General features: G+C 31.2%; 10 protein-coding genes across 13 annotated transcripts in view; 4 read left to right on the forward strand and 6 right to left on the reverse strand.

Annotated features, from left to right (window-relative positions):
* The window catches only part of LOC108567205 (calbindin-32), an 89,038-nt gene that overhangs the window by 52,417 nt on the left and 15,002 nt on the right, over positions 1-21,619 (reverse strand). For all 4 annotated transcript variants that reach the window (XM_017927538.1, XM_017927540.1, XM_017927537.1 and 1 more), the window contains one exon: positions 3,954-3,991. The gene's annotated coding sequence lies outside the window, so the exon portion shown is untranslated. The remainder of the gene's footprint in view (positions 1-3,953; positions 3,992-21,619) is intronic.
* On the forward strand, positions 1,204-2,696 carry LOC108567215 (B2 protein-like). The gene is made up of 2 exons (XM_017927551.1): positions 1,204-1,357; positions 2,250-2,696. Exons 1-2 carry the CDS (start codon positions 1,307-1,309, stop codon positions 2,607-2,609), a joined length of 411 nt encoding a protein of 136 aa, XP_017783040.1. The 5' UTR covers positions 1,204-1,306; the 3' UTR covers positions 2,610-2,696.
* On the forward strand, positions 2,849-3,360 carry LOC108567194. Its single transcript, XM_017927524.1, has 2 exons — positions 2,849-2,902; positions 2,981-3,360. Exons 1-2 carry the CDS (start codon positions 2,849-2,851, stop codon positions 3,332-3,334), a joined length of 408 nt encoding a protein of 135 aa, XP_017783013.1. The 3' UTR covers positions 3,335-3,360.
* On the forward strand, positions 8,195-8,975 carry LOC108567216 (general odorant-binding protein 69a-like). The gene is made up of 2 exons (XM_017927552.1): positions 8,195-8,273; positions 8,502-8,975. Exons 1-2 carry the CDS (start codon positions 8,211-8,213, stop codon positions 8,847-8,849), a joined length of 411 nt encoding a protein of 136 aa, XP_017783041.1. The 5' UTR covers positions 8,195-8,210; the 3' UTR covers positions 8,850-8,975.
* LOC108567212 lies at positions 10,101-10,646 on the forward strand. Its single transcript, XM_017927548.1, has 2 exons — positions 10,101-10,195; positions 10,252-10,646. The coding sequence occupies exons 1-2, from the start codon at positions 10,139-10,141 to the stop codon at positions 10,606-10,608; spliced, it is 414 nt and encodes a 137-aa protein (XP_017783037.1). The 5' UTR covers positions 10,101-10,138; the 3' UTR covers positions 10,609-10,646.
* On the reverse strand, positions 11,524-12,169 carry LOC108567207 (general odorant-binding protein 69a-like). Its single transcript, XM_017927542.1, has 2 exons — positions 12,069-12,169; positions 11,524-11,994 (listed from the first exon to the last, which is right to left on the reverse strand). Exons 1-2 carry the CDS (start codon positions 12,162-12,164, stop codon positions 11,659-11,661), a joined length of 432 nt encoding a protein of 143 aa, XP_017783031.1. The 5' UTR covers positions 12,165-12,169; the 3' UTR covers positions 11,524-11,658.
* LOC108567230 (general odorant-binding protein 69a-like) lies at positions 13,289-13,792 on the reverse strand. The gene is made up of 2 exons (XM_017927565.1): positions 13,697-13,792; positions 13,289-13,631 (listed from the first exon to the last, which is right to left on the reverse strand). The coding sequence occupies exons 1-2, from the start codon at positions 13,748-13,750 to the stop codon at positions 13,296-13,298; spliced, it is 390 nt and encodes a 129-aa protein (XP_017783054.1). The 5' UTR covers positions 13,751-13,792; the 3' UTR covers positions 13,289-13,295.
* On the reverse strand, positions 15,760-16,469 carry LOC108567227 (general odorant-binding protein lush-like). The gene is made up of 2 exons (XM_017927563.1): positions 16,241-16,469; positions 15,760-16,169 (listed from the first exon to the last, which is right to left on the reverse strand). Exons 1-2 carry the CDS (start codon positions 16,301-16,303, stop codon positions 15,834-15,836), a joined length of 399 nt encoding a protein of 132 aa, XP_017783052.1. The 5' UTR covers positions 16,304-16,469; the 3' UTR covers positions 15,760-15,833.
* Positions 17,295-17,925, reverse strand: LOC108567225 (general odorant-binding protein lush-like). The gene is made up of 2 exons (XM_017927561.1): positions 17,826-17,925; positions 17,295-17,731 (listed from the first exon to the last, which is right to left on the reverse strand). The coding sequence occupies exons 1-2, from the start codon at positions 17,886-17,888 to the stop codon at positions 17,396-17,398; spliced, it is 399 nt and encodes a 132-aa protein (XP_017783050.1). The 5' UTR covers positions 17,889-17,925; the 3' UTR covers positions 17,295-17,395.
* Positions 18,829-19,504, reverse strand: LOC108567229. The gene is made up of 2 exons (XM_017927564.1): positions 19,445-19,504; positions 18,829-19,203 (listed from the first exon to the last, which is right to left on the reverse strand). Exons 1-2 carry the CDS (start codon positions 19,502-19,504, stop codon positions 18,868-18,870), a joined length of 396 nt encoding a protein of 131 aa, XP_017783053.1. The 3' UTR covers positions 18,829-18,867.

Raw genomic sequence — 21,619 nt, forward strand, 5'->3', positions numbered from 1 at the left:
ACTGATCGTTCTTTAATCTACAAACATTGTTTTCTTATAATTGCTTCTTCATCCTTGTATATTTCGAATTTCTCAAAAATTATATTATCTAAGATGAAATTTAATTAGTATTTTGTTTTTGTTAATATTTGTTTTAAAAATTAGTTTTAAACAACATTTTTAATTTGTTCATAAAAATATTTAAATAAAACAATACCTCGTACAGTGCTGGTAATTTGGATTAGTCCGGATTTTCCTATATATTATAATTTTCAAATTAAAATGAATCTGCACTGATCGAAGTTTCAGTATGAGAGTTAATCTTGTATAAATTTTCAATTGTTATAAGAAACTGTATTTGCGATATGCAACCAATCAGTCTTATGTATCAGGAAAATAATCTACTTGTGAGCATTGAAATGTCTTCATCTTGTTACCAGTACAGAGGAATAAGTAGACACAAAAGTATATGTTTATGTAAGTATATAAATAAATGTATATATTATGTTTATGCATTACGCGGAATTGAAATAAACTGGAATATCCAGCCACAAACATATTCGATATCGTTTCGCATTTTGTAGAAACAGAAGAAATTTAGGTGTGTCGCTTAGATGTGGATTAGATATTGATAATTTGAATATGTCAAATAATACAAATGAAAATTAGCAAAATATATTTGAAAACTGACATACTGATGATATACTGCAATAGTTTATAATTATTGTTTAAGTAATTTCTTAATTATGCAATATTTATTGCTTGTTATTATAAAATATAGGAAATTATAGAAACTTACTTCGCTTAGTTTATTGTAGAAAATTCATATATCAGTTTGCAAAATTCTTAAATAAAGCAGATTATAATATCTAAATCATAAAATAAGTTCATTTTGTGTGAAAAAGATATATTTTCTGATTTTGTTCTGGTTTCTGTTTCAATAAATATTATTAAATGTTCATTTGTATATGAATTCAAACATTAATTATCATAAATTATTGTATCATATATTCTGTAAGATTAAAGAGAAATTCACTGTTGATTGGAATAAACATGAGATTTAATGTGAATTCGATAAAATTATATAGGAAAGATTCAGAATTGGCTTTGTTGTGATTGCGTTTTTCTGGGAAACTATGAATGTAAATTAGGAATCGTGCGAAATGGTCTCTATCCATCCTGGATTTGGCACGACCTTGGCTCTCCTATACATATAAATACGAACGACCTGCAGCACGTTCGTATTACATCTTGCACACCTCTTGAGAAAGTTGCGCGATTTGAAAATTATCATTTTTCTTTTCAATAGACAAGTGGATATCAAAACATGAAGCTTATCAGTGTTGTCTTATTCGTTGCTTTCGTTGCACTCTCCAATGTAAGTATTATTCATTATTATTTAATCTTTATTTTTATATTTGTGATTTAATTTACATTTGCCACACGATCATTTTTATTTAAATTATGTTTAGTTATGCAACTAAATATACGTTAAATTCAATTGAAGTGATATACAATATTTAATGGTAGAGGCTCTTTCTAGAGGGAAGAAGCAGGAGGAAGAAAAAAATTTATCAATGTTATTGAAACTTATAATATTTTAAGTAATTAATTTAAAAGAAAAACTACACGATAACTACATGCTATGTATATATTATACTCCAAGAAATTAATTAGTTTTTTTCTGTAAATGATTATTGTATAAACAGAGTTAACAAGCATAAAATAACAACTTTTCTACGTCCGTTACAAAATACTTGTTTTTCTTATTATTTAAGTTATCATTGTTATATCGCAGCGTAAATTACTTTCGGTAATTCCCCTTCGCCAACTCGAGACAAATAAAGTAACAATATTTAATAGTTATTATGAAATTTTCACTGATTTCATACAAAAACTCTTGTGATTTACGATTTTTTATAGTTTATTCTATTATTCAATATGATAATCCTATTAAGCAAAACTGTCTTAATAATAGAGGCAGAAATAATATGATTTACTGTAACTAGGTCAAGTTTATTTAAAAATTGTGATTTTTTAAGTTTAATTCACACTTGAAAAACTTCAGTTTTGCATAAGTGTTGTAAAAACAAATGAATTTATTGTTTTTTTTTGACGCACACCTAAAAAAGTTTGTTCATCATTGGACAATGTGAAGTTTGACAGACTGACAAAGTTAAAAATCTTTTGAATTATACAATAGTTGGATGAGTGATCTGTATTGTTTCATAATTACTAATCCATTCTGATAATTGACTAATTGATTTTAGGCTCATCACACGCCGGAGCATACCGAAAATATAGATGTAGCCAAAAAGGAATGTCTTGCCTCCACCGGAGCATCAGAAGCGGCCGTGGATGAGGCGAAGAAGGGTAACTTCGCCGACGACGAGAAACTGAAGGAATTCTTCTTCTGCGTAGGCAAGAAAATCGGTTATGTTGACGAGGCCGGTGCTTATCAAGTGGACGCTATAAAGCACCAGATCCTCGCCGGACACGGAAACGAAGAGGAAGCGGAAACCCTCTCTAAGGGCTGCACCCAGACAGCCGGAAGCAGCCCACAGGAAAGCAGTTTCCTCTTGGCCAAGTGTCTCGACGAGAAGTCCGAGCACCACTTCAACCTGATTTAAGAACCATTACGCAACACCATCGATTTCCTTGTTTTCTTGTTAATTATACCGGATATTTTGCGAAATAAAGCAATGTTATGATTTCTATTACGCAATTCAATATAATACCCCTCACAAAAAAAGGAATAACGAAAATTTGGTTACCATAGTAATTAGTAACGGTACATAATCTCACGCAACTTCTGCAAAACCTGTTATATATAAAGTCGATTCTAAACCGAATCATCAACAGAATTAAAATGAAATCATCGTGTTACGCTTTACTTTTGCTCAGTTTAGTCGTGTTTGCTCAGGTAAATAAAACCAATGTTAATATTATCTTAGTTGTAAATGTGAGATTATTCAACAATTGTAATATTTTTTTCTTTTAGGCTGAAATCAGCGAAGAGAAATTAATCAAATACAAGATGCAATGTTTGACTTATTCGAGGGTTTCGATTGAGGCAGTCAATGAAATGAAGATGGGCGTTTTCTCGGATGAGGCAAAGCTGAAGGAATTCTTGTTTTGCGTTGCGAAGAAGACTGGGTTTATGAATAAGGATGGACAATACGAGGTGGACAGAATTCGATCGGTAATCGAGGAAACTCGAGGGATGGGAGGTGCGGAAATCTTTGTTTCCGGTTGTCTTAAAGAGCCAAAAGAATCCGGTCCGGAGACGAGCTTTGAGCTGGCAAAATGTCTCTTCGAAAAATCCAAAGGTTACATCTCATTAATCTCAGTATAAATCGCAATATTTGCATTGAAAAATCTCTTTTTTTTATTTATGTTTTGTCTCGTTTATATTACAAATATATTGAAATTGTTTTTGAAATACATAATAGACAATAGGCAATATGGGTTGGATATATCCGCCGCTCGTCCGCAACCTTAAAACTGGGCATTTCTTAACTGTTGACAATATTACTGAATGAAGAGGATGATGAAGTAAATTTGATGGCACATCGATTATATATTTATGTTCAACTTTTTGTTGCTGTTGTTGTTATTAATTATTTTAAAGTGTTTGATCCTAATTTTTGACCAAATATAAATAAAATAAAGAATTTTAAAGTGTTGTTGCAGTAAAAAACAAATATATTACTCATTGTTATCATAGTGTTGAATCGATATTAGAGGCAATTAGGATAATACGATAATCCCGAGGTGCGAATCGAGCACAACGAGTCAAGTAGGATTTCTGTCAGGCCCCGGTATTAGCGTTGCCGGCCATTAATCACCGCTGTTGCCAACCGAGGCTAATTCATAGCCACGCCATCTAGGATTAATTGCACAACTTCATAAAATGGAACGATAAAAACACAAACAAAAATAAAATATGAAATGTTTTTATTTGGAAGACTTACCTTCTTCTACGTAGATCGAACTCGTTGGAATCAAATGCCTGAAACAATACAAAGTAAATCAGTTCAGATGCATTACAATTTGCAATAATTTGCTTCTATTTTGGTATGATTTACATGCGAAGCCCAGATCAACAGCATTCTGCACCGTATACACAAATGTACATAAACAGAATATTGAAATTCCTGTCCGTTGCTCTCCATTTATTATTCATCGCTCGCTGAAAAAGCAAACAGCGAATTCAATATTTCACTCTCCGCGCGAAAACGAAAACATTGGGCAAATTCCAAAACTGAATAAATGTTGGTAATTATATTTTCCTCTGCTTTCCACCGTATTGTCGATTTGTATTCCATCATCATTTTGTTTCATGCATTTTTGTGTGCATAAAACGTACAAGACATACGTACTCTTTATGAATACGTCACGAAAGTTTCATAAATATTGGAAGACTTTATGAATTCATTTATTCGTATTTGGTATTTAAATTCGTATATAAAATTTATTGCAATTTCCTTCGCGGAATGATATATTGCATAACAACATTCATAATTTTATTTTCTTCCATTAAAATGATAGCAAATGCAATAATGGAAATGGATAGGATTACGGTCGCTAATTGCATTTCGTGCTCTGTAACAAATGGATTTCAATTACACTCGTCGTCGGACCATTTATCGGCACGGATCAAATTTGATTTACAGACCGTCCGGTTGCGAAAATCGATGGAATTCACAGGGGCATGAATACGCGATTCGTACTCGAAACCAGGATGCACTTGATTTGCATGCATTTCCTCCTTCGTTTGCTCATCTCGCTGCGAAATAGCGAAAAAAAAAACTTAATTAAAGTCCACGGAAATTACAGGGGAAAATACTTCTTTCGTTTCTATTCTGTTTCATTCCGGACTGAGTGTGCTTTTCTTTTTCAGCGAGGAAAGAAGAAAAAAATAATATAGGATTATTACGACCGGTATATTTTTAACTTAATGGGTTTTATGTAAATGCAGAATGGGTGTTCAGCTCGAAGCGAATCTCACTATTTACATTACATCAGCAAAAAATATACGGCACGCTTTAATTACATCATCATCTTCTGTTTCTCTGCCTGAAGGCTCATTTCAAATTTAAGTTTCGCATTTTTGGACGATTGGCGGATATATCCGCTTACAACTTCATTGTTTTAAGCTATGGATTGATATTGTACGTGGAATTAGAGTTCAATACAAAATAAGTAATTAGCAAATATTAAAGCAATTTATTGAAGATGAGAGAGGGGAAATAGGTAAGCCGATTTAATTTGCAAACGTTGCACCAACGAAAGTGCACTCAAACTATGTAAGAGGATTCAGCAGCTACTCCATATGTAAATTTTAGCGATTCAATTTCACCAATGTTGTTTGTCGGAAACCCAGAATCTCAAGAATTCATTTAACGTCCTCTATCTAAATACTTCATCCCATCTAAAATCGGTTTTATCGAATAACAAACATATTTGTTTCGAACGCATATCACATTATGAAATGTTAAATCTGATATTTCAAAAGATTTAGATTAAATTTAGATTTTTATATATATTTAATGATTATTTGATAAATAAAAAAAAAATCTAATTTCTCGTTAAATTAGCTGCCTTTTTTATAATTTCACGTTTTAAATGAGTAAAATACTCTACATTTTTCATTTCTTTAATAAGTAAAAAATGTTATTATTGTATTTGTATTCTCCCTGCGTTCTTTATTTTGCGAACGTGTTTGGAAGTTCGCATCTGCAGCAGCGAAGGAAACACGCAAAGATCCTTTTCGCCTGGAGCGGTTTACCAAGGACCTGCGAGGAGCTGCGACCCAGGACCAACGCTATTGCCACACTAACAGCGTATTGATTTTTTGGATCCTCTTTTATGCAGGTGCTCGGTGCCCTCAACATTAGGCAACCTCTCGCAGAACGGCTCCCCCTTCGACACGGAAACCGGGAAAATCCGCAGGAATAAAAAAAAATAATGCTCTGCAGCAGCAGGGATAATAATGACGAGGACGAAGTCCCGTAGGACAAAAAATTAACTTTGTTAATGCTCGAATATTTAATGGAGAGCGCTTACATTCAGGCTTCAAAAAAGAAAGAAGTAAAAAAAATGTTACGAGGGTTTAATATTTGAATTTGAAAATATGCAAATTATTCAGATCCACACTTTGCGTCACATGAGATAAAATTGACTACATATATTATTACTTCCTCAGTTAAAAAAAATCAGAGTAATTTTAAATGATGTGCATAAAAGTTTGGGATAGTATTGAATTCTAGCAACTGCTAAGGGTTTTTCACCAACAATTTGCTTTGACACAATGTGACAGCTGTCATTTCGTGATCAAAAATATCTGTTTTGTAGTTGTACTGCGATCCAATTGCTAAGAAAATATTACCAGTTCCTCGCTTTGTCATTTTGCAACCCAACGTACTTGTTTGTAGTTTTACAGCAATCCAATTGCTAAGAGTATTTCACCAGTTCTTCACTTTGACACAAGGTGACAGCTGTCATTTAGATATGTAAATATGAGTCTATATCGCAAGCCCGACAACCGAAAGACCGTCTATTGAAATCCCGACGTTCGAAATCCCGAGTGTATCGAAATCCCGACGTGCGAAATCCTGGCTGTATTAAAATCCCGACGCTTGAAATCCTGACATAGCCGACTACCATAATCCCGACTATATTGAAATCCCGACTACCATAAAAATGTTATTGTAGAAATTTATAATAATAAAAGAAATTGATTGTCGGGATTTCGGTTGTCGGGCTTGCGATTGCTTCCATTTATTCTTATTATATAATTGCTGGATTTTATTAATAACTTTATAAAAACTTGTTTTAATTACATTTAAAAACAATTATAACCGAATGTGACATTATATAATATAAATTGTTTTTTTTTTACGAAACCTGTTATAAAACAGCTGAATAAGAATAATAATTTTGCATTTAACAACATATCATTTCCTCATAATAATTTCTAAATTTAATTACATATAATTTGTTTAAATTTCCAATAATATCCTAATAAAAAAAAATGAAAACTTTTTTTAAGTAAATATAGTATAAATTAAGTATAAAACATGCAAAATGACACAAAATTTCACAATTTATTTAAAATGAAAATTTACTTTAAAACGGCATAAAAATAAACGGCACAAAACAGAGGAAAAAATAACTCTAAACCATTTCCTGCCTATAGCTCGTATTAACAGTATTATATTCCAAAACTTTTATATATAAAGTACACAAGGTTTCGATTTAAAACTAAATTTCCCTATAAACATTAGGAAATTTGTGACTTATTCAGTACACTTTTGACATTCAACGAGTAATAATACACAGAATGAATTATCACCAAACACTAGTGAACTTGTTATATAACCACCAGCCAAAGGTGCATATTCCTGAGAACTTTAAGGACATCACGAAAATTATCAAGGCATGTTTGTTGCAGGTGAAGTTGTTATATTGTGGAAAGCAATCCATGAGAAGAAGCTTGGAAGATTTGAATCTTTGATCAAGCCTTTCAATAAAATTACTTTGATCAAGTTTTGAAGATTATAATCATTGATGAATATTACACAATTACTCTGTCTGTTTTTGAATATTTAATAAATTTTTTAATCTACAAACAATTTCTATAACATTTACATTTTCATAAATATATATTTTCATATCATTATTAACATAACTTTAAGGTTTCTAAATGGAACAAAATATTACGAATATAAATTAAATATCAGATAATGATTCTGGTTAGAATATTGACAAGAAAAGGCTTCATAAATAACTAAAAACTAACATTAAAATTAAAGGATATTATACTAAAATATATGTAGGCAAGTCAAGATGATAAATAAAAAAATATATGACTATTCTGTTATCCAAAACATTCACTGTGAATTGAATATCAAAAATGTGTATATTTTTGTTTAGAATTTAGATTATTTTAAAATTTTCAAACCGTGCTATAGTGAATCCGCACTGACGGAAGCCGCACTAAGCGAAGTATTATTGTATTAATAACAATCAAGATATTATGTTCTTATTATTTCATATGCAATTCCGATTTATTGAGAAATTTAATTTAAAAAGAAACAATCTTTAGCAATAAAAATAGAAGTTATAAATATTAAAAAACGTTACTTGCAAAAACAGGCAATGCATAATTGTTATCATTACTCTATATATAAGTGTGATAGCAGTAGAAGTCCAAGTGATCAATCAGCATGAAATCGGTAACACAGTTGGTGATCGTCCTGAACCTGCTAGGATGTCTGGTGCATTCATTTGTAAGCATTCCAATTAAACTAAATCTTCTATATAGTTTTATGTATATAATAAAAAAAAGATTGAAATTTTCTATGAATTTACATTTTGTAGTTTTACATAACAAAAGCAAATTTTATTATCGTAATAATGTTTATATTATAGTCGATGTTTATTTTTCAAGTATTAATTAAGTAATAACTGGTTGTTTTTATTAGGCTATAATTTTCATTGATTTTTATTTTTCGCAGACCTTGAAGGAGAATGATTTACAGATGTACATGAGAATCCGTAACATATGCTTATCGGAGATTCCGATCGACGTGAAGCTTATCGAAACAATTGATGCCGGAGGTCCTTTCCCCAAGGATAGCGATTTGAAGTGCTTCTATCAATGCATGTTCGAACGGTTCGGATTCTTCGATAAGAACGGCGATATTTCGGTGGAAAACGTACGTCCGTTTCTAGCAAAGGAATTTGAGGGTACGAATGACAAAGTCATCTACAAGTGTCTAGCAAAAGCGCCTACGAAGTGTCAATCATCTTACCTCATGCAAAAGTGCATGCTTTACTATATGTACCACATATCCGAGCTCTAAATTGACAATGAAAAATTTAGTCTAGCAAAGTAAGAACATTGTACACATTAAAAATAATAATTATTTTATGCCCATTTTTATAACATTTATCTGTATTATTATTGAAATAAATACGTGAATAAATACATTTCTCTCTGCAGCTCATTTACGATGAGTTTGAAATCGTTGCCAGTTTCAAGAGAGTAATTATTTCTACCCATTTAACTTTAAAAAAGTAGAGTTCAGAACGCTTTCATTGTAGTGAAAGATCAATACAAAAAGTTATTATTACAATTCAGCATTTAACATATAGGTTAATTACAGAACATTTTGAGATATATTTCCAGGTAAATCAGAGAGGATGTAATATAAAAATTACTGGAAGTATGTAAAAAAACATTGATTCATTCGGCACCGCTGAAAAAGTTATTAATTCATAGCAGTCTCTCGTTAATTACTAGTTAAACCCTAGTTGGCATTGCTTTGCCTCATGCGACTCTTTATATGAGAAATTGTGGCTCACATTCCGTTTATATTGGAACATACATTTTTCTAGCAGAAAGGGTGATGGTAGCGCTTCGAGCCGCACGAAGACTTTGTTTACCACCTTTCTGCGGGTGGAATTGTGCGGAAATGAAGAGGCAGTTGCGAAAATCTGCATGAATATATAAAAAATGGCTTTTTATTCCAAAAAAAAAGGTTGATGACTGTAACAATTTTTAAAGAATTGACTAAAAAACTAGTCTTCTTCATCGTTCATAATTCCTTTGCCTCATGCGGCTCTTTATATGAGAAATTGTGACTCACATTCCGCTTATATTGGGTTGAGAACATACAATTTTTCAGCAAAAAAATTGATGGTAGCGCTTCAAGCCGTACGAAGACTTTGTTTACCACCTTTCTGTCAGTGGAATTGTGCGGAAAAGAAGAGGCAGTTGCAAAAATCTGCATGAATATATAAAAAATGGCTTTTACTCCGAAAAAAGGTGACTGTAACAATAGTTAAAGAATTGACTAAAAAACTAATTGATGTCTTCTTCATCGTTCATAATCAAATAACTAAGAATAGAATTGGACATTGGATATTGGAATTCATTTAATGATTCGAAGGTTTGTTTATTCAGCAACAATTTAAATTTTTTTTGTAAAATATTAAAAACAGTTATGACAACTTAATGTATAAATGTGGAAAAAAAAATTGTATAATTAAACCAATAATAATTGCGTTTCCATCGCTATTAATTCTATATAATGATATATATTCGTTGCGCGTTTGAAAACAAATTTAGTTTACAGCAATTGTCCAAACAATGAAATTCGTCTGCTGCTTCGTTCTGCTCGTTGCTTCAATCATCGCCAGAGCTTTCGTATCTTATATTCAAATTGTGTTTACATTTTTTTAGTTTTTGTACTTTATTTTTAGGTTCTCGAGGAAAATTATGAAAACCTGTTCAAAATAATAAAGGAAAAGTGCGTGGCTGAGGTGCATGTGGATAAAAGTATCGTGGATAGATTGGATTCTGATGTGCCGTTTCCTACGATGGAAGAGCTCAAATGTTACACGCAATGTCTTTACACCAAATACGGTTTGTTCGATGACGATGGGACACTGATAGGAAACAAGTTTTCCAGCTTTCTTCCGGTGGAATTGTACGGAAAAGAAAAGGCAGCTGCGAAAATCTGCATCAAAAACAATATGGATCGTTGCAAGGCCTCCTACGATACGCACAAATGCTACTTGCATTTATCTTTTCATCCAGATGCATTGAAAATGAATTGATAAACTATTTTATATACAGTGGAACCTCGCTTAACGAGCAAAATGAATTGTAAGAGCGACGTTTCGCATAACAAGTGACGAAGAGAAGAAACTACAATTAAGATTTTCGAAAATATAATTAATAAAAAAAAATACAAATTTCTTTTTGATTGATCCTTACTATCCGAAACAGATCTTTCAAAAAATTGATCTTCCTTAAATCCTTTAAATAAATATAAAGTTCCTTTATTTAAACGAGAAATAGTTGTTATAAATATATCAAATACAAAATGTCTGAATAACTAGTGAACAAATTAGTACTCCTTGTTAAAAGTTTATTTTTAATAAATTATTTATATGCTGTTATGCTACTTGCAATTACCAGTAAAATGGAAACTTTGACTTTTGATCAGCAACTCTCATTATGTAAACGTATACTTTTTGTTTACTCTCATTTTCATTCAGATTGAACCTATCAAGATTTATGTATGTGTAAGTATCCTATTAATCACGAGATTTCACGTCATCGTTATTACTGAAAGCTCCAATAATTTTTCCACGAATTACCAAAGATGTTTGTGAAAATTTTCATTGTTTTGGTGAAACAGGATTCGCGAATTAAAACCATTTTTCTTTCATTGCTCTCTTCATTTTCATTAGTTATTAAAAGTAAACACAGATTTTTCTCTTTTGATAGAAGCGAGAATAATTTTGAAGAATGCATTAAAGTATTTTTTCAATTATATAATAAGTATGTACATATTATATAATAAAAATAAATATTGTAATGAGATAATAAATGTTTCCTTGAAACTTGAAATTGTTTCCTTAAGATTAAATTTATTTGAATAACAGAACAAAATGTATTCCTCGAATTACTTTTTTTCCATAGAATAATGCACGGTAATTTTAATGTGCATTAAACCGCATTTAAACTTTTGCTAAGAAAATGTTAATATAATATATTCAATTGCGCGTTTTCATAAATAAATAATCTATTGAATTAATCACATTTACAAATCAATAATTATTGTATTTTTGTTCTACAATACTGTGTGAATTGCTTCGGTCTTAAGCATAAGCTTGAGCTGAATAACATTTATATGATTCGTAACCACGTTGACAACTCTCTGTAGCTTTGGTTTTGCTGCACTCATTTACTACGGGTAGGTAAACCTGATGCTGTTCTTCAGGTATATGGACCCTCAGGAACTCCAAATCGAATTCACCAGTTTTGGTCATTATGCCGAATGTGCTGAAGACGCAGTACGGGTAGCATTTAACTTCGTCGTACGTGGGGAAATCCGCAGAATCTACTCTCGGTATTAAAGCTGGATCGATCTTCTCTGAAGCAGCACATTTAGCCCTGATTGTTTTCAGAAGATCTTCATCGGCATCACTGAAAACCTACATCCACAATTTCAATAATTCACTTATTTTCTAGTTTTTGGAATTGAGTTATTCAAATCTAGATAACTTACAATTTCTGCGTTGGAGCAGATGCTCAATGCGAGAACTACGAGAACTGCTTCAAACGGATTCATTTTTCCTGACTGACTTCCTCGTACACCGCGCATCTTTATATATAGTCGATCGTCGAAAGATCTCATATTATAGAATCTCTTTGCAAGATTATCCAACGCGAAGGTTATAAGAAAACAATAGCAATAATCTTCATTTAAAATAAAAAGCAATTCAAAGAAACATACAATGAACATGATTAAATTATAGTTGCTTGCGCAAAAACTTTTCATATTTATTCATTTGTTTTCAATTTACATCTTAGTTACGTGTTAAGTGCACAAACCAAACATAAATAAATAAATAAGGATAATTATTATTTATTATTAACGGACTTTGTTTATAAACTGATCGCTTTTATTCATTCTGAAACAATTTAATAAGGGTGAAATTTCGTAAACTTATTATTTAATCAAGCCTGATTTAATCATTATTTTTACACTATTGCATTGATTGACTCATAGGAAGTCACTATACAAAATTTTATCGAAATGCCACTTTGAAGATACGCATTATTTAGCGGAAAAAACAACAAATTGTTTTCGCTTTATGTTGAAAATAAATTCATTTCTTCGCTTATAAACAGCTTCGAATCTTCTCAATCACTGAATGGATTACAAATAAATATTCATATTAATTAATTTGCTTGCATCCGGAACTATTTACGAAAGATTTTTTTTTTAATTTAAAAAATTTAAAAATTATTTTTTGAAGAAAGCTTGAAATTAAAATTTAGTTTGCGCTATTTTATTATTTGGGTTACAGTAAGTAAACATATAAAATTTCATTGAAATCGCTAATGCGGTTTGGAAGATATGAATTTAAAAATTTCTATCTTTCTCTAAGATAATTACTTCTTCTAAAATGTTGAATTATTTCATTGATCAGCTTCAAATTTTCTAAAATTGTTAATTAGTGTTAAAAAAAATACAATATGATTTAGGAAAATTAATTTGCAAGGAACTTAACCTTTGAACTATGGAAAATCAGATTATTTGTTCTTTTGTATATAGAAGAAAATGTGTAAATGGAAATTGTATCTTTATGAATGTAAAATCGTGTAAAAGTGAAAACGTGTAAAGAAAGTACCGTGTAAAGTACTAATAACGTGTTTAATTAATCACATTTATGAATCAATAAAATAATGATTGTATTTTTATTAAAGAATACTGTGTATTTCTGCAGTCTTACGCAAAAGCTTGTACTGAGTAACATTTATAGGATTCGTAACCACGTTGACAACTCTCTGTAGCATTGGTTTTGCTGCACTCATTTACTACGGGTAAGTAAACCTGATGCTGATCTGCAGGGATATGGACCCTCGGGAACTCCAGATCAAATTCACCAGTTTTGGTCATTATGCCGAATGTGCTGAAGACACAGTACGGGTAGCATTTTAATTCGTCGTACGTGGGGAAATCCACAGAATCTACTCTCGAAATGAACGATGGATCGATCTTCTCGGCAGCAGCACAATTAGTTTTTATAGTCTTCAAACGTTTTTCATCGGCATCACTAAAAATCTACATCTAATGATCAATATTCAAATCTTTCAATTACCCACAGATTATGATCTTGTACAACTTACAATTTCTGCGTTTGAGAAGAGGATCAACGCGAGAACTATGAGAACTGGGTACATTTTTCGTGACTGACTGATTTCCTCGTACACCGCGCATCCTTATATATAGTCGATCGTACATAGAGTTTGTAGGCTTTTAAAACACGGTTTTGGAAAACTGGTTTTTAAGCTTAGACTTAAAATATAAAAATAAATTAATTATTTAATTAAAAACACTTTCTAGAAAATCGCTCTGGCATAATCAAATAAAATAATGGCGAGCTGATATAATATCTCTTTGACTAATATATTTATTTTGTATGCTGATGCAAAAGAAGACAAATATATAATAAAATATATGTCGTAGAATACAAATATGCAACCATAAACATCCAGTAAAGATCTCTTCAAAAATAACCTTAGATTTTCGAAACGTGCAACAACGTATAAAACGTCTGCAAGTGAGAGAATATTGTCTATTTCTACAAATTTTCTATCCAAAAGAAAGTCCGGTTTGAGCAATAGATCTATATACATTCATTTCTTTTTAAAATCATATTTTCTGAGAATAAATAAGACATTCAATAATATTTTATAGTCATTTAGTTAAATAACTCTGTTATACGTTTATCTGTATGCTTCCTATGGAGTAAATTTTATTTTGTTATAGATTTATGTAATATTATCAGAGAGTTAAACCGAAATTAATTTCGTTCCGGTTTACGGTTACGTTCCAAGTAAATGATTATAGTTCTAGAATTCGGTTCAGTTTCGGTTCGGTTCCGGTTGAAAATAAAATCGAAAAAAAAATTGGTTAATTAAAATTTAAAATCAAGTCCAGTATCAAATTTTGGTTTAATTTACAAAGGTTTAATTTACTATTTCAACACATTTGTAATGTTTCTTGTGTCATGTTTACAGTAATATCCTTTTTAATCACTTTCGTTTGAGTTTGTTGTAATGTTAGTTGCGCAAGACTTGTCCTTGTCCTTTATTCTTCAAATTTTCTCTTTTTAGTCGGTGGTTGAGGTTTTATTTATTCGGCATCGATGGTCTTGTTTATTTGAAAAAAGAATTCGGAGTATTTAAAGAGACTTCACCGATGTCTCTTATACTTTGTTTGTATATATACACTATTAACAATAGGCCAACCAACACAAAATTATATTTTTCGAATGTATAAATTAAAACATTAGCACCGGCACACTATCATCAAAGAGCATGAAATAAAGCGATTATGAATTAATTTAATGAAAAAAAAAATTAAACCTAAATTAACCGTAATTAAAATTTCGTTCCGGTTTCGGTTTTTCAATTGAACAATCCAGTAAAAATTCCGGTTAATTTCGGTTTACGGTTCCGATTCGAATATTATAGAAGTATTTAAGTTTCGTTTTGTGAGATCTAATTTCGTTATATTTTCTATAAAGATAAATAACAAAAATAAGTTGTACAAATGCTTTTGTGTATTTTGTAGGGAAAATTAAAAAACCGTTTTTTTTAAGTCGACTTTTGCATAAACCCTTGTCCTACGTATTATCGAATCTCTGCAAAGTGCACTTCAAAGAAGAATACGATGAACATGTGACTGATTAAGTTATGATTGCTGCACATAAACTTTTCTTATTTATTCATTTTATATTTATAGACAAATTGCATATATTTTAATTACATTACAGTGCCCAAACCAAACTAATTTATGTTAATTATTATATTTTTTTTAATTAGCTTGATTTTTAAACTTTATTTACGCTATTTAATTAATTGGCTTATAAATCATGCAAAGTTTGATAAATCCTGATTTTAAAATTCTGTTTGTAAGTTTAGTAAGTAAATAATCATAAAACATTCCATTGAAATCGCTAATGCGATTTAGAAGATACTAATTTAAAAACGTCTATGGTATTATCTATTTTACTGTAAGAGAATTACTTGTTATACATTGCTAAAAAGTTGAATTCATTCATCAGCTTCAAATTTACGAAAATTGTTAATTAGTCTTAAAAAATACATTATGATTTAGGAGAATTAACTTATAAGAAAATTAACTCTTGAACTATTGAAAATCAGATTATTTCTTTTTCGTGTTTTATAACGTACTGAATTAATCACATTTATGAATCAATAAATAATTATTGTAATTTTGTTAAAGAATGTTGTAGTCTTAAGCATAAACATCCGCTGAGTAACATTTGTATGTTTCGTAACCACGTTGACAACTCTCTGTTGCATTGGTTTTGATGCACTCATTTACTATGGGTAAGGCAAGCTGATGCTGTTCTACAGGGATATGGGCCTTCAAGAAGTCCAGATCGAATTCACCGGCTTTAGTCATGATGCCGAATGTGCTGTAGATACAATACGGGTAGCATTTGACTTCATCGTATGTGGGGAAATTCGCAGAATCTACTTTCGAAATGAACGATGGATCGATCTTCTCGGCAGCAGCACAATTAATCCTGATTGTCTTCAAAAGTTTTTCATCTGCTTCACTATACATCTACACGCAAAGTACAATAATCCACATATTTTATAGTGTTTTGGAATTGAATTCACATCTAGATAACTTACAATTTGTGCGTTAGAGCAGATGCTCAATACGAGAAATACGAGAACTGCTTGAACTGAATACATTTTTCCTGACTAACTGACTTCCTCGTACACCGCGCATCCTTATATAGTCGATCGTACGTATCCTCGAAAAATCTCATATTATAGAATCTCTTTGCAATATTAACCAACGCAAAGTTTATAAGAAACCAAATAAAATAATCTTCATTTAAAATAAAAAGCAATTGCAAGAAAAATACAAAACAATGATTAAATTATAGTTGCTGCGTAAAAACAGTTCATATTTATTCATTTGTTTCTCATTTATAGATAAATGACATTTCAATTACGGTTTGAAGTGCGCAAAACAAACATAAATAGTTAATTCTTTTTTATTAATGAACTTTATTTATAAACTAATTATTTTTGAAACAAGCTTGCTTTTTAAATTCTATTTCATTAATTGGCTCGTACACTATTTTGATAATGACATCAGCGTATTTCGATAAAATTTTGCGGAGAAAAACAACAACTTATTTTCGTTTTATGATGAAATTAAATTCATTTCTACGCTTATAAACAGCTTTGAATCTTCGTAATCACAGAGTGGATTATCAAAAATGAAATTAAGTTTGCCTACCCAATTGTTTAACGGATTTTTTAATCATTTCATAAAAAAATTGAAAATAATTTTTTGAACCAAGCTTGCTTTTTAAATTCTGTTTGCGCTATTTTATTTTTTGGCTTATAATAAGTAACCATATAAAATTTCATTGAAATCGCTAATGCAGTTTAGAAGATACGAATTTAGAATTATTTCATTGACAAATTAAAATTTTCTAAACTTGTTAATTAGTTTTAAAATAAATACAATATGATTTAGGAAAATTAACTTGCAAGAAAATTGACCTTTGAACTATGGAAAATCAGATTTTTTGGAACATAATATAATAATTGAATAGGATAATAAACATGTAAAAATTGTAACTTTTTCAATATAAAATCGTGCAAATGTATGCAAAAACGTATGTGATAAGTTCATTTTCGGTGTAAAAGCGAAAACGTATCAAGAAAGTACTGTGTAAAACGAGGGATAGGTGTATTCTTATAACGTATTAGACACATTTATAAATCAATAAAATAAAGATTGTAATTTTGTTAAACAATGCTTCAGCCTTAAGCAAACACAAGCGACGAGTAACATTTATATGATTCGTAACCACGTTGACAACTCTCTGTAGCTTTGGTTTTGCTGCATTCTTTTACTATGGGTATGGCAAGTTGATGTTGATCTGCAGGGATATGAGCCTTCAGGAAGTCCATATCGAAGTCACCGGTTTTGGTCATGATGCCGAAAGTGCTGTAGACACAATACGGGTAACATTTGACTTCATCGTACGTGGGGAAATCCGCAGATTCTACTTTCGAGATGAACGATGGATCTATCTTCTCGGCGGCAGCACAATTACTCTTGATTGTCTTCAAAAGTGTTTCATCGGCATCACTGAAAATCTTCACCCAATATTCAGACTCGCATTTAGTTATTCGTATGCTGTACTCTTCAAATCTTTCAAACACCCTAAGATTATGTTACTGTATAACTTACAATTTCTGCGTTCGTGAAGACGCTAAACGCGAGAACGACGAGAACTGCTTGAACTGGATACATTTTTTGTGACTGACTGACTTCCTCGTAGATCGCGCATCCTTATATAGTCGGTCGTACGTATTATCGAATCTCTTTGCAAGATTATCCAACTCGAAGGTTATAAGAAAACAAATACAATAATCTTCATTTAAAATTAAATTAAATTCAAATGAAAATACAATGAACATGATTCAATTATAGTTGCTGCGCAAACACTTTTCATATTTATTCATTTGTTTTGTATTTACACTCAAATGACATGCATTTTGATTACGTTTGAAGCGCACAAACAAAAAATAAATATATAAGATCAATTATTGTTTATTATTAATGGACATTCTTTATAAACTGATATTTTTTAATCATTCGCAAACAAGAGTGAAATTTTGAAGCATGATATTTACGATATTCTATTAATTGGCCCGTAGACAGTTACTATACAAAATTTTATCGAAATCGTCATTGCCATTATCTTCATTTTGCGGAGAAAAACAACAATTTATTTTCGTTTTATATCAAAACTAAATTCATTTCTACGCTTCGTAACTTCTTAATCACCGAATGAATTACCAAAAATAAATATTCATATCAATTAAGCTTGCCTCTGGAATTATTTCACAAAGATTTTTTTTAATCATCCCATAAAAAATTTCAAAATTATTTTTTGAACAAAGCTTGACTTTAAAATTCTGTTTAGGCAATTTTATTATTTGGCTAATGAGGTTTAGAAGATGCAAATTTAGAAACTTCTATAGTATTTTCTATAAGAGAATAATTTCATTGATTAACTTTACTAAAACTATGAAGAGTCAGATTATTTCTTCTTTTATGTGTAAACAATTGGGTGTAAATAAAATACCAATAATTTCTATGAAATGTAAAAAAAGGTAATAATTCATCAAAGTGTTTTTTCTTTCAATTTTAAAACACGTTTCAAAACAGACTAATATATTTTGTCCACAGCAAACATAATTATATTTAAAATAATAATTGGGTTTATCTAATTTTTATAAGCAAAATTTGCGTAACATTTGTATCCGTCGTAGGCCCGTTCGCAGGCAGTATCTCCTCGAACGACGATGCATTTCTTGATAACATTCTCGAACATAACCCTTTTCTCTGGTAGGATTATGTTTCTGATTTTGTCCGGATTGTAGTCGTTCCCTTCGAAGATTCCAAGCTTCTGCGCTGCACAGTGCGGGAAGCAACCGATCTCCTTGAATTCAGGTACATTCACGGTGTTGGACCTCCTCAGAAGATCATCGGAGATGTTAAAACTTTTCGCGCATTCGATTTGGATCTTCTTGAAGAGTTCCACGTTTTCCTTGCTCATACCCTTTTGATACAATTACATTAACATATTTATACACACTTTAAATAAAAATCTTATATTTGTTTTTTTAATAAATGCATTTTGTATTTACATGAAGGTTAACTACCTTGCTCACATTTAGTGGCCTACACGAACAAGTTTATGCATTTCTTATATTGAAGTTTTTATGCTTAGTTTGAATAATTTATCATAGACTAAATTATTATTTATTAACTAATATTATTTAATCGATTTATCAACTTACATAATCTCTTGCAGAGCAGGCAGCAAGCAAAAGGAACGTTATAGCAATTATTGGTTTCATTTTTTATAATGAGATTGCAAGAAATCGATGCTTTCGCTTTTATATACGTTCGAGGGAAATTTTGTTTTATTATTTTTTTTTTGAAAGACACCAGTTGACAATGATCTTAAAATAGCGCTCATGCATCAAATAATAAACAACATATTTTCGTCCTTGTACCATTAAAAATACACGAATTTCAACTTATACACAAAAATAAACATTTTAAGGTCTATGGACCATCATTCTCCGTCCAAAGTTTATAACATTAACTAAATTATTTTCACTAATTTAAAACAAATATTTGCATCTGTGGTGCTCACTCCAGCCCGCTAATATGACGTCACTTTCCAGCCCGTAGCTGGACATTCCAGGGTACTATCTCTTTAGGGTAATATAAGATGTAGCGTATCTATATTCCTTCTCTTTACGGTAAAGTTCTTTATATATTCAACTGTCTTGTGTATTATTTCTGTGCTAATATATATTCCGGTGCAACCACCGCCAATGTCAATATCTGTGTTTTCTTCATCGTAAGACTCTCCTATCCACATAACCGAGCATCTCCAAACATCTAATTATTTAGATTAATACATTTAGAAAAGAGCTTGAGATGACGATTTACTCCTAATTTCTCTGGATTTAAAGTTTTAGTAGTGAATATGTTATCTAACTGATAGACCATGCAGGGTAAAATTATGCAGACTAATCTCCTGCAATTAGTGTGAAATTGCGCTTTTCCAGTGGACCTCGTTTAATCCGAACTTCTTGAAAGCCGTCCTGACCCGACTAGCAAAATTTAATCAGCTTAATCCCGCTCTACAAACTAGTACATTAAGGCTACATAATAGCCATCTAATGCATGAGATGGTGGCGGATATCGATCGCAAACAGACAGACACAGCCCTCTAAACTGTCGTTGTTCTCCGACCGTTTCCTCTAAATATAAATTGTATTCGACGTCGATCGTTATACTTTACCTAATGTGAAAGCTTTGTAACAAAGAAAAGAAAAAACTGGACACAAAGTTATCCCTTCGTCACTAGTTTATTTGTTTCTTTTTTTTAATTTTTTTTGCTAATTACATAAGTGATGAGTTTTAGTAAGGACAAACTCGTGAATAAACAACAACGGTAACAGTTGTATTCTGGACTGTTTGTGGGCGAAATGCTTTCAACTAATTAATCCCACTATTCGAATGAAAAACTGTCCGTTTGCTAGGGAATAAGTGGAATACTGATAAATTAAACAGATAGAAGCTGTGTGGAATGTGCTTGAAGTTGGATTCCAGGCAGCGTGAAGAATTCCGAATTCCTAACGTTCTTTCTCCGAATATCACGTCTCGTAACACGATGTGTCTAATAAACTATTTTTGCAATATAGTCCAATTGTTTATTTGTCGTCTGCATTGAACATAAAATCAAAGTTGGGTCGTGTTAAATTTTTAGTGGGTCGCATAATGACAGCTGTCACCTTGTGTCAAAGCAAGGATCTGGCGAAATACTCTTAGCAATTTGATAGTAGTACAACTACAAAGAAATATGATGAGTCGCAAAATGACAGTTGTCACTTTGTGTCAAAGCAAATAACTGAAATAATACTAATACTGAAATACTATAAACTAATACTTTGGGCAATGAAATGACAGCTGTCACCTTATGTCAAAGCAAGGAACAGGTTTTTTTCTCTGTTGGACTAAGTAATATATTCTTTATGACAGTTGAACATCGCATAAAATGTCACCGGCATTTTGAGTGTGTCACAGTGGGAACATTTATTTGCACGTTTCGAAACGCGCCCTTCGCACATCCTTTAAATCGTTGTTTCCCTTCGTGTTCGCCTTCTGGGAGAAGGGAAACGTGTCTGGGAATAATTCATTTCACTTTGCAACGACCCAAACCTCCTCCCTTTTTTCCAGAATGCGTAGTTATATTACATAATGCGGGGCGAACATTCATCGCACGCTCGCATAATGGAAGCGACGTCCGGGGAGCAAATAATAACAAACAAAAATAACTCGCGAATATAAACCGTGAATAAATGCTGTAAATGTTTTTTTGTTCTTCACTGAAAATAAAAAAAATCTATTGGGAAATGCAACTAAAAACTAAAACAATATTCAAATTTTATTGCATA

This window comes from Nicrophorus vespilloides, unplaced genomic scaffold (assembly GCF_001412225.1).
Source record: "Nicrophorus vespilloides isolate i.1.1-1 unplaced genomic scaffold, Nicve_v1.0, whole genome shotgun sequence".
Lineage (NCBI taxonomy): Eukaryota > Metazoa > Arthropoda > Insecta > Coleoptera > Silphidae > Nicrophorus > Nicrophorus vespilloides.

Coding starts and splice junctions, on each gene's coding strand:
- LOC108567215 (XM_017927551.1), top strand. CDS start 1,307: ATGAAGCTTATCAGTGTTGTCTTATTCGTTGCTTTCGTTGCACTCTCC. Junction 1,358..2,249: donor CTTTCGTTGCACTCTCCAAT/GTAAGTATTATT, acceptor AATTGATTTTAG/GCTCATCACACGCCGGAGCA.
- LOC108567194 (XM_017927524.1), top strand. CDS start 2,849: ATGAAATCATCGTGTTACGCTTTACTTTTGCTCAGTTTAGTCGTGTTT. Junction 2,903..2,980: donor GTTTAGTCGTGTTTGCTCAG/GTAAATAAAACC, acceptor TTTTTCTTTTAG/GCTGAAATCAGCGAAGAGAA.
- LOC108567216 (XM_017927552.1), top strand. CDS start 8,211: ATGAAATCGGTAACACAGTTGGTGATCGTCCTGAACCTGCTAGGATGT. Junction 8,274..8,501: donor GATGTCTGGTGCATTCATTT/GTAAGCATTCCA, acceptor TATTTTTCGCAG/ACCTTGAAGGAGAATGATTT.
- LOC108567212 (XM_017927548.1), top strand. CDS start 10,139: ATGAAATTCGTCTGCTGCTTCGTTCTGCTCGTTGCTTCAATCATCGCC. Junction 10,196..10,251: donor CAATCATCGCCAGAGCTTTC/GTATCTTATATT, acceptor CTTTATTTTTAG/GTTCTCGAGGAAAATTATGA.
- LOC108567207 (XM_017927542.1), bottom strand. CDS start 12,164: ATGCGCGGTGTACGAGGAAGTCAGTCAGGAAAAATGAATCCGTTTGAA. Junction 11,995..12,068: donor TCTGCTCCAACGCAGAAATT/GTAAGTTATCTA, acceptor TTGTGGATGTAG/GTTTTCAGTGATGCCGATGA.
- LOC108567230 (XM_017927565.1), bottom strand. CDS start 13,750: ATGTACCCAGTTCTCATAGTTCTCGCGTTGATCCTCTTCTCAAACGCA. Junction 13,632..13,696: donor TCTTCTCAAACGCAGAAATT/GTAAGTTGTACA, acceptor CATTAGATGTAG/ATTTTTAGTGATGCCGATGA.
- LOC108567227 (XM_017927563.1), bottom strand. CDS start 16,303: ATGTATTCAGTTCAAGCAGTTCTCGTATTTCTCGTATTGAGCATCTGC. Junction 16,170..16,240: donor TCTGCTCTAACGCACAAATT/GTAAGTTATCTA, acceptor CTTTGCGTGTAG/ATGTATAGTGAAGCAGATGA.
- LOC108567225 (XM_017927561.1), bottom strand. CDS start 17,888: ATGTATCCAGTTCAAGCAGTTCTCGTCGTTCTCGCGTTTAGCGTCTTC. Junction 17,732..17,825: donor TCTTCACGAACGCAGAAATT/GTAAGTTATACA, acceptor TATTGGGTGAAG/ATTTTCAGTGATGCCGATGA.
- LOC108567229 (XM_017927564.1), bottom strand. CDS start 19,504: ATGAAACCAATAATTGCTATAACGTTCCTTTTGCTTGCTGCCTGCTCT. Junction 19,204..19,444: donor CCTGCTCTGCAAGAGATTAT/GTAAGTTGATAA, acceptor TTGTATCAAAAG/GGTATGAGCAAGGAAAACGT.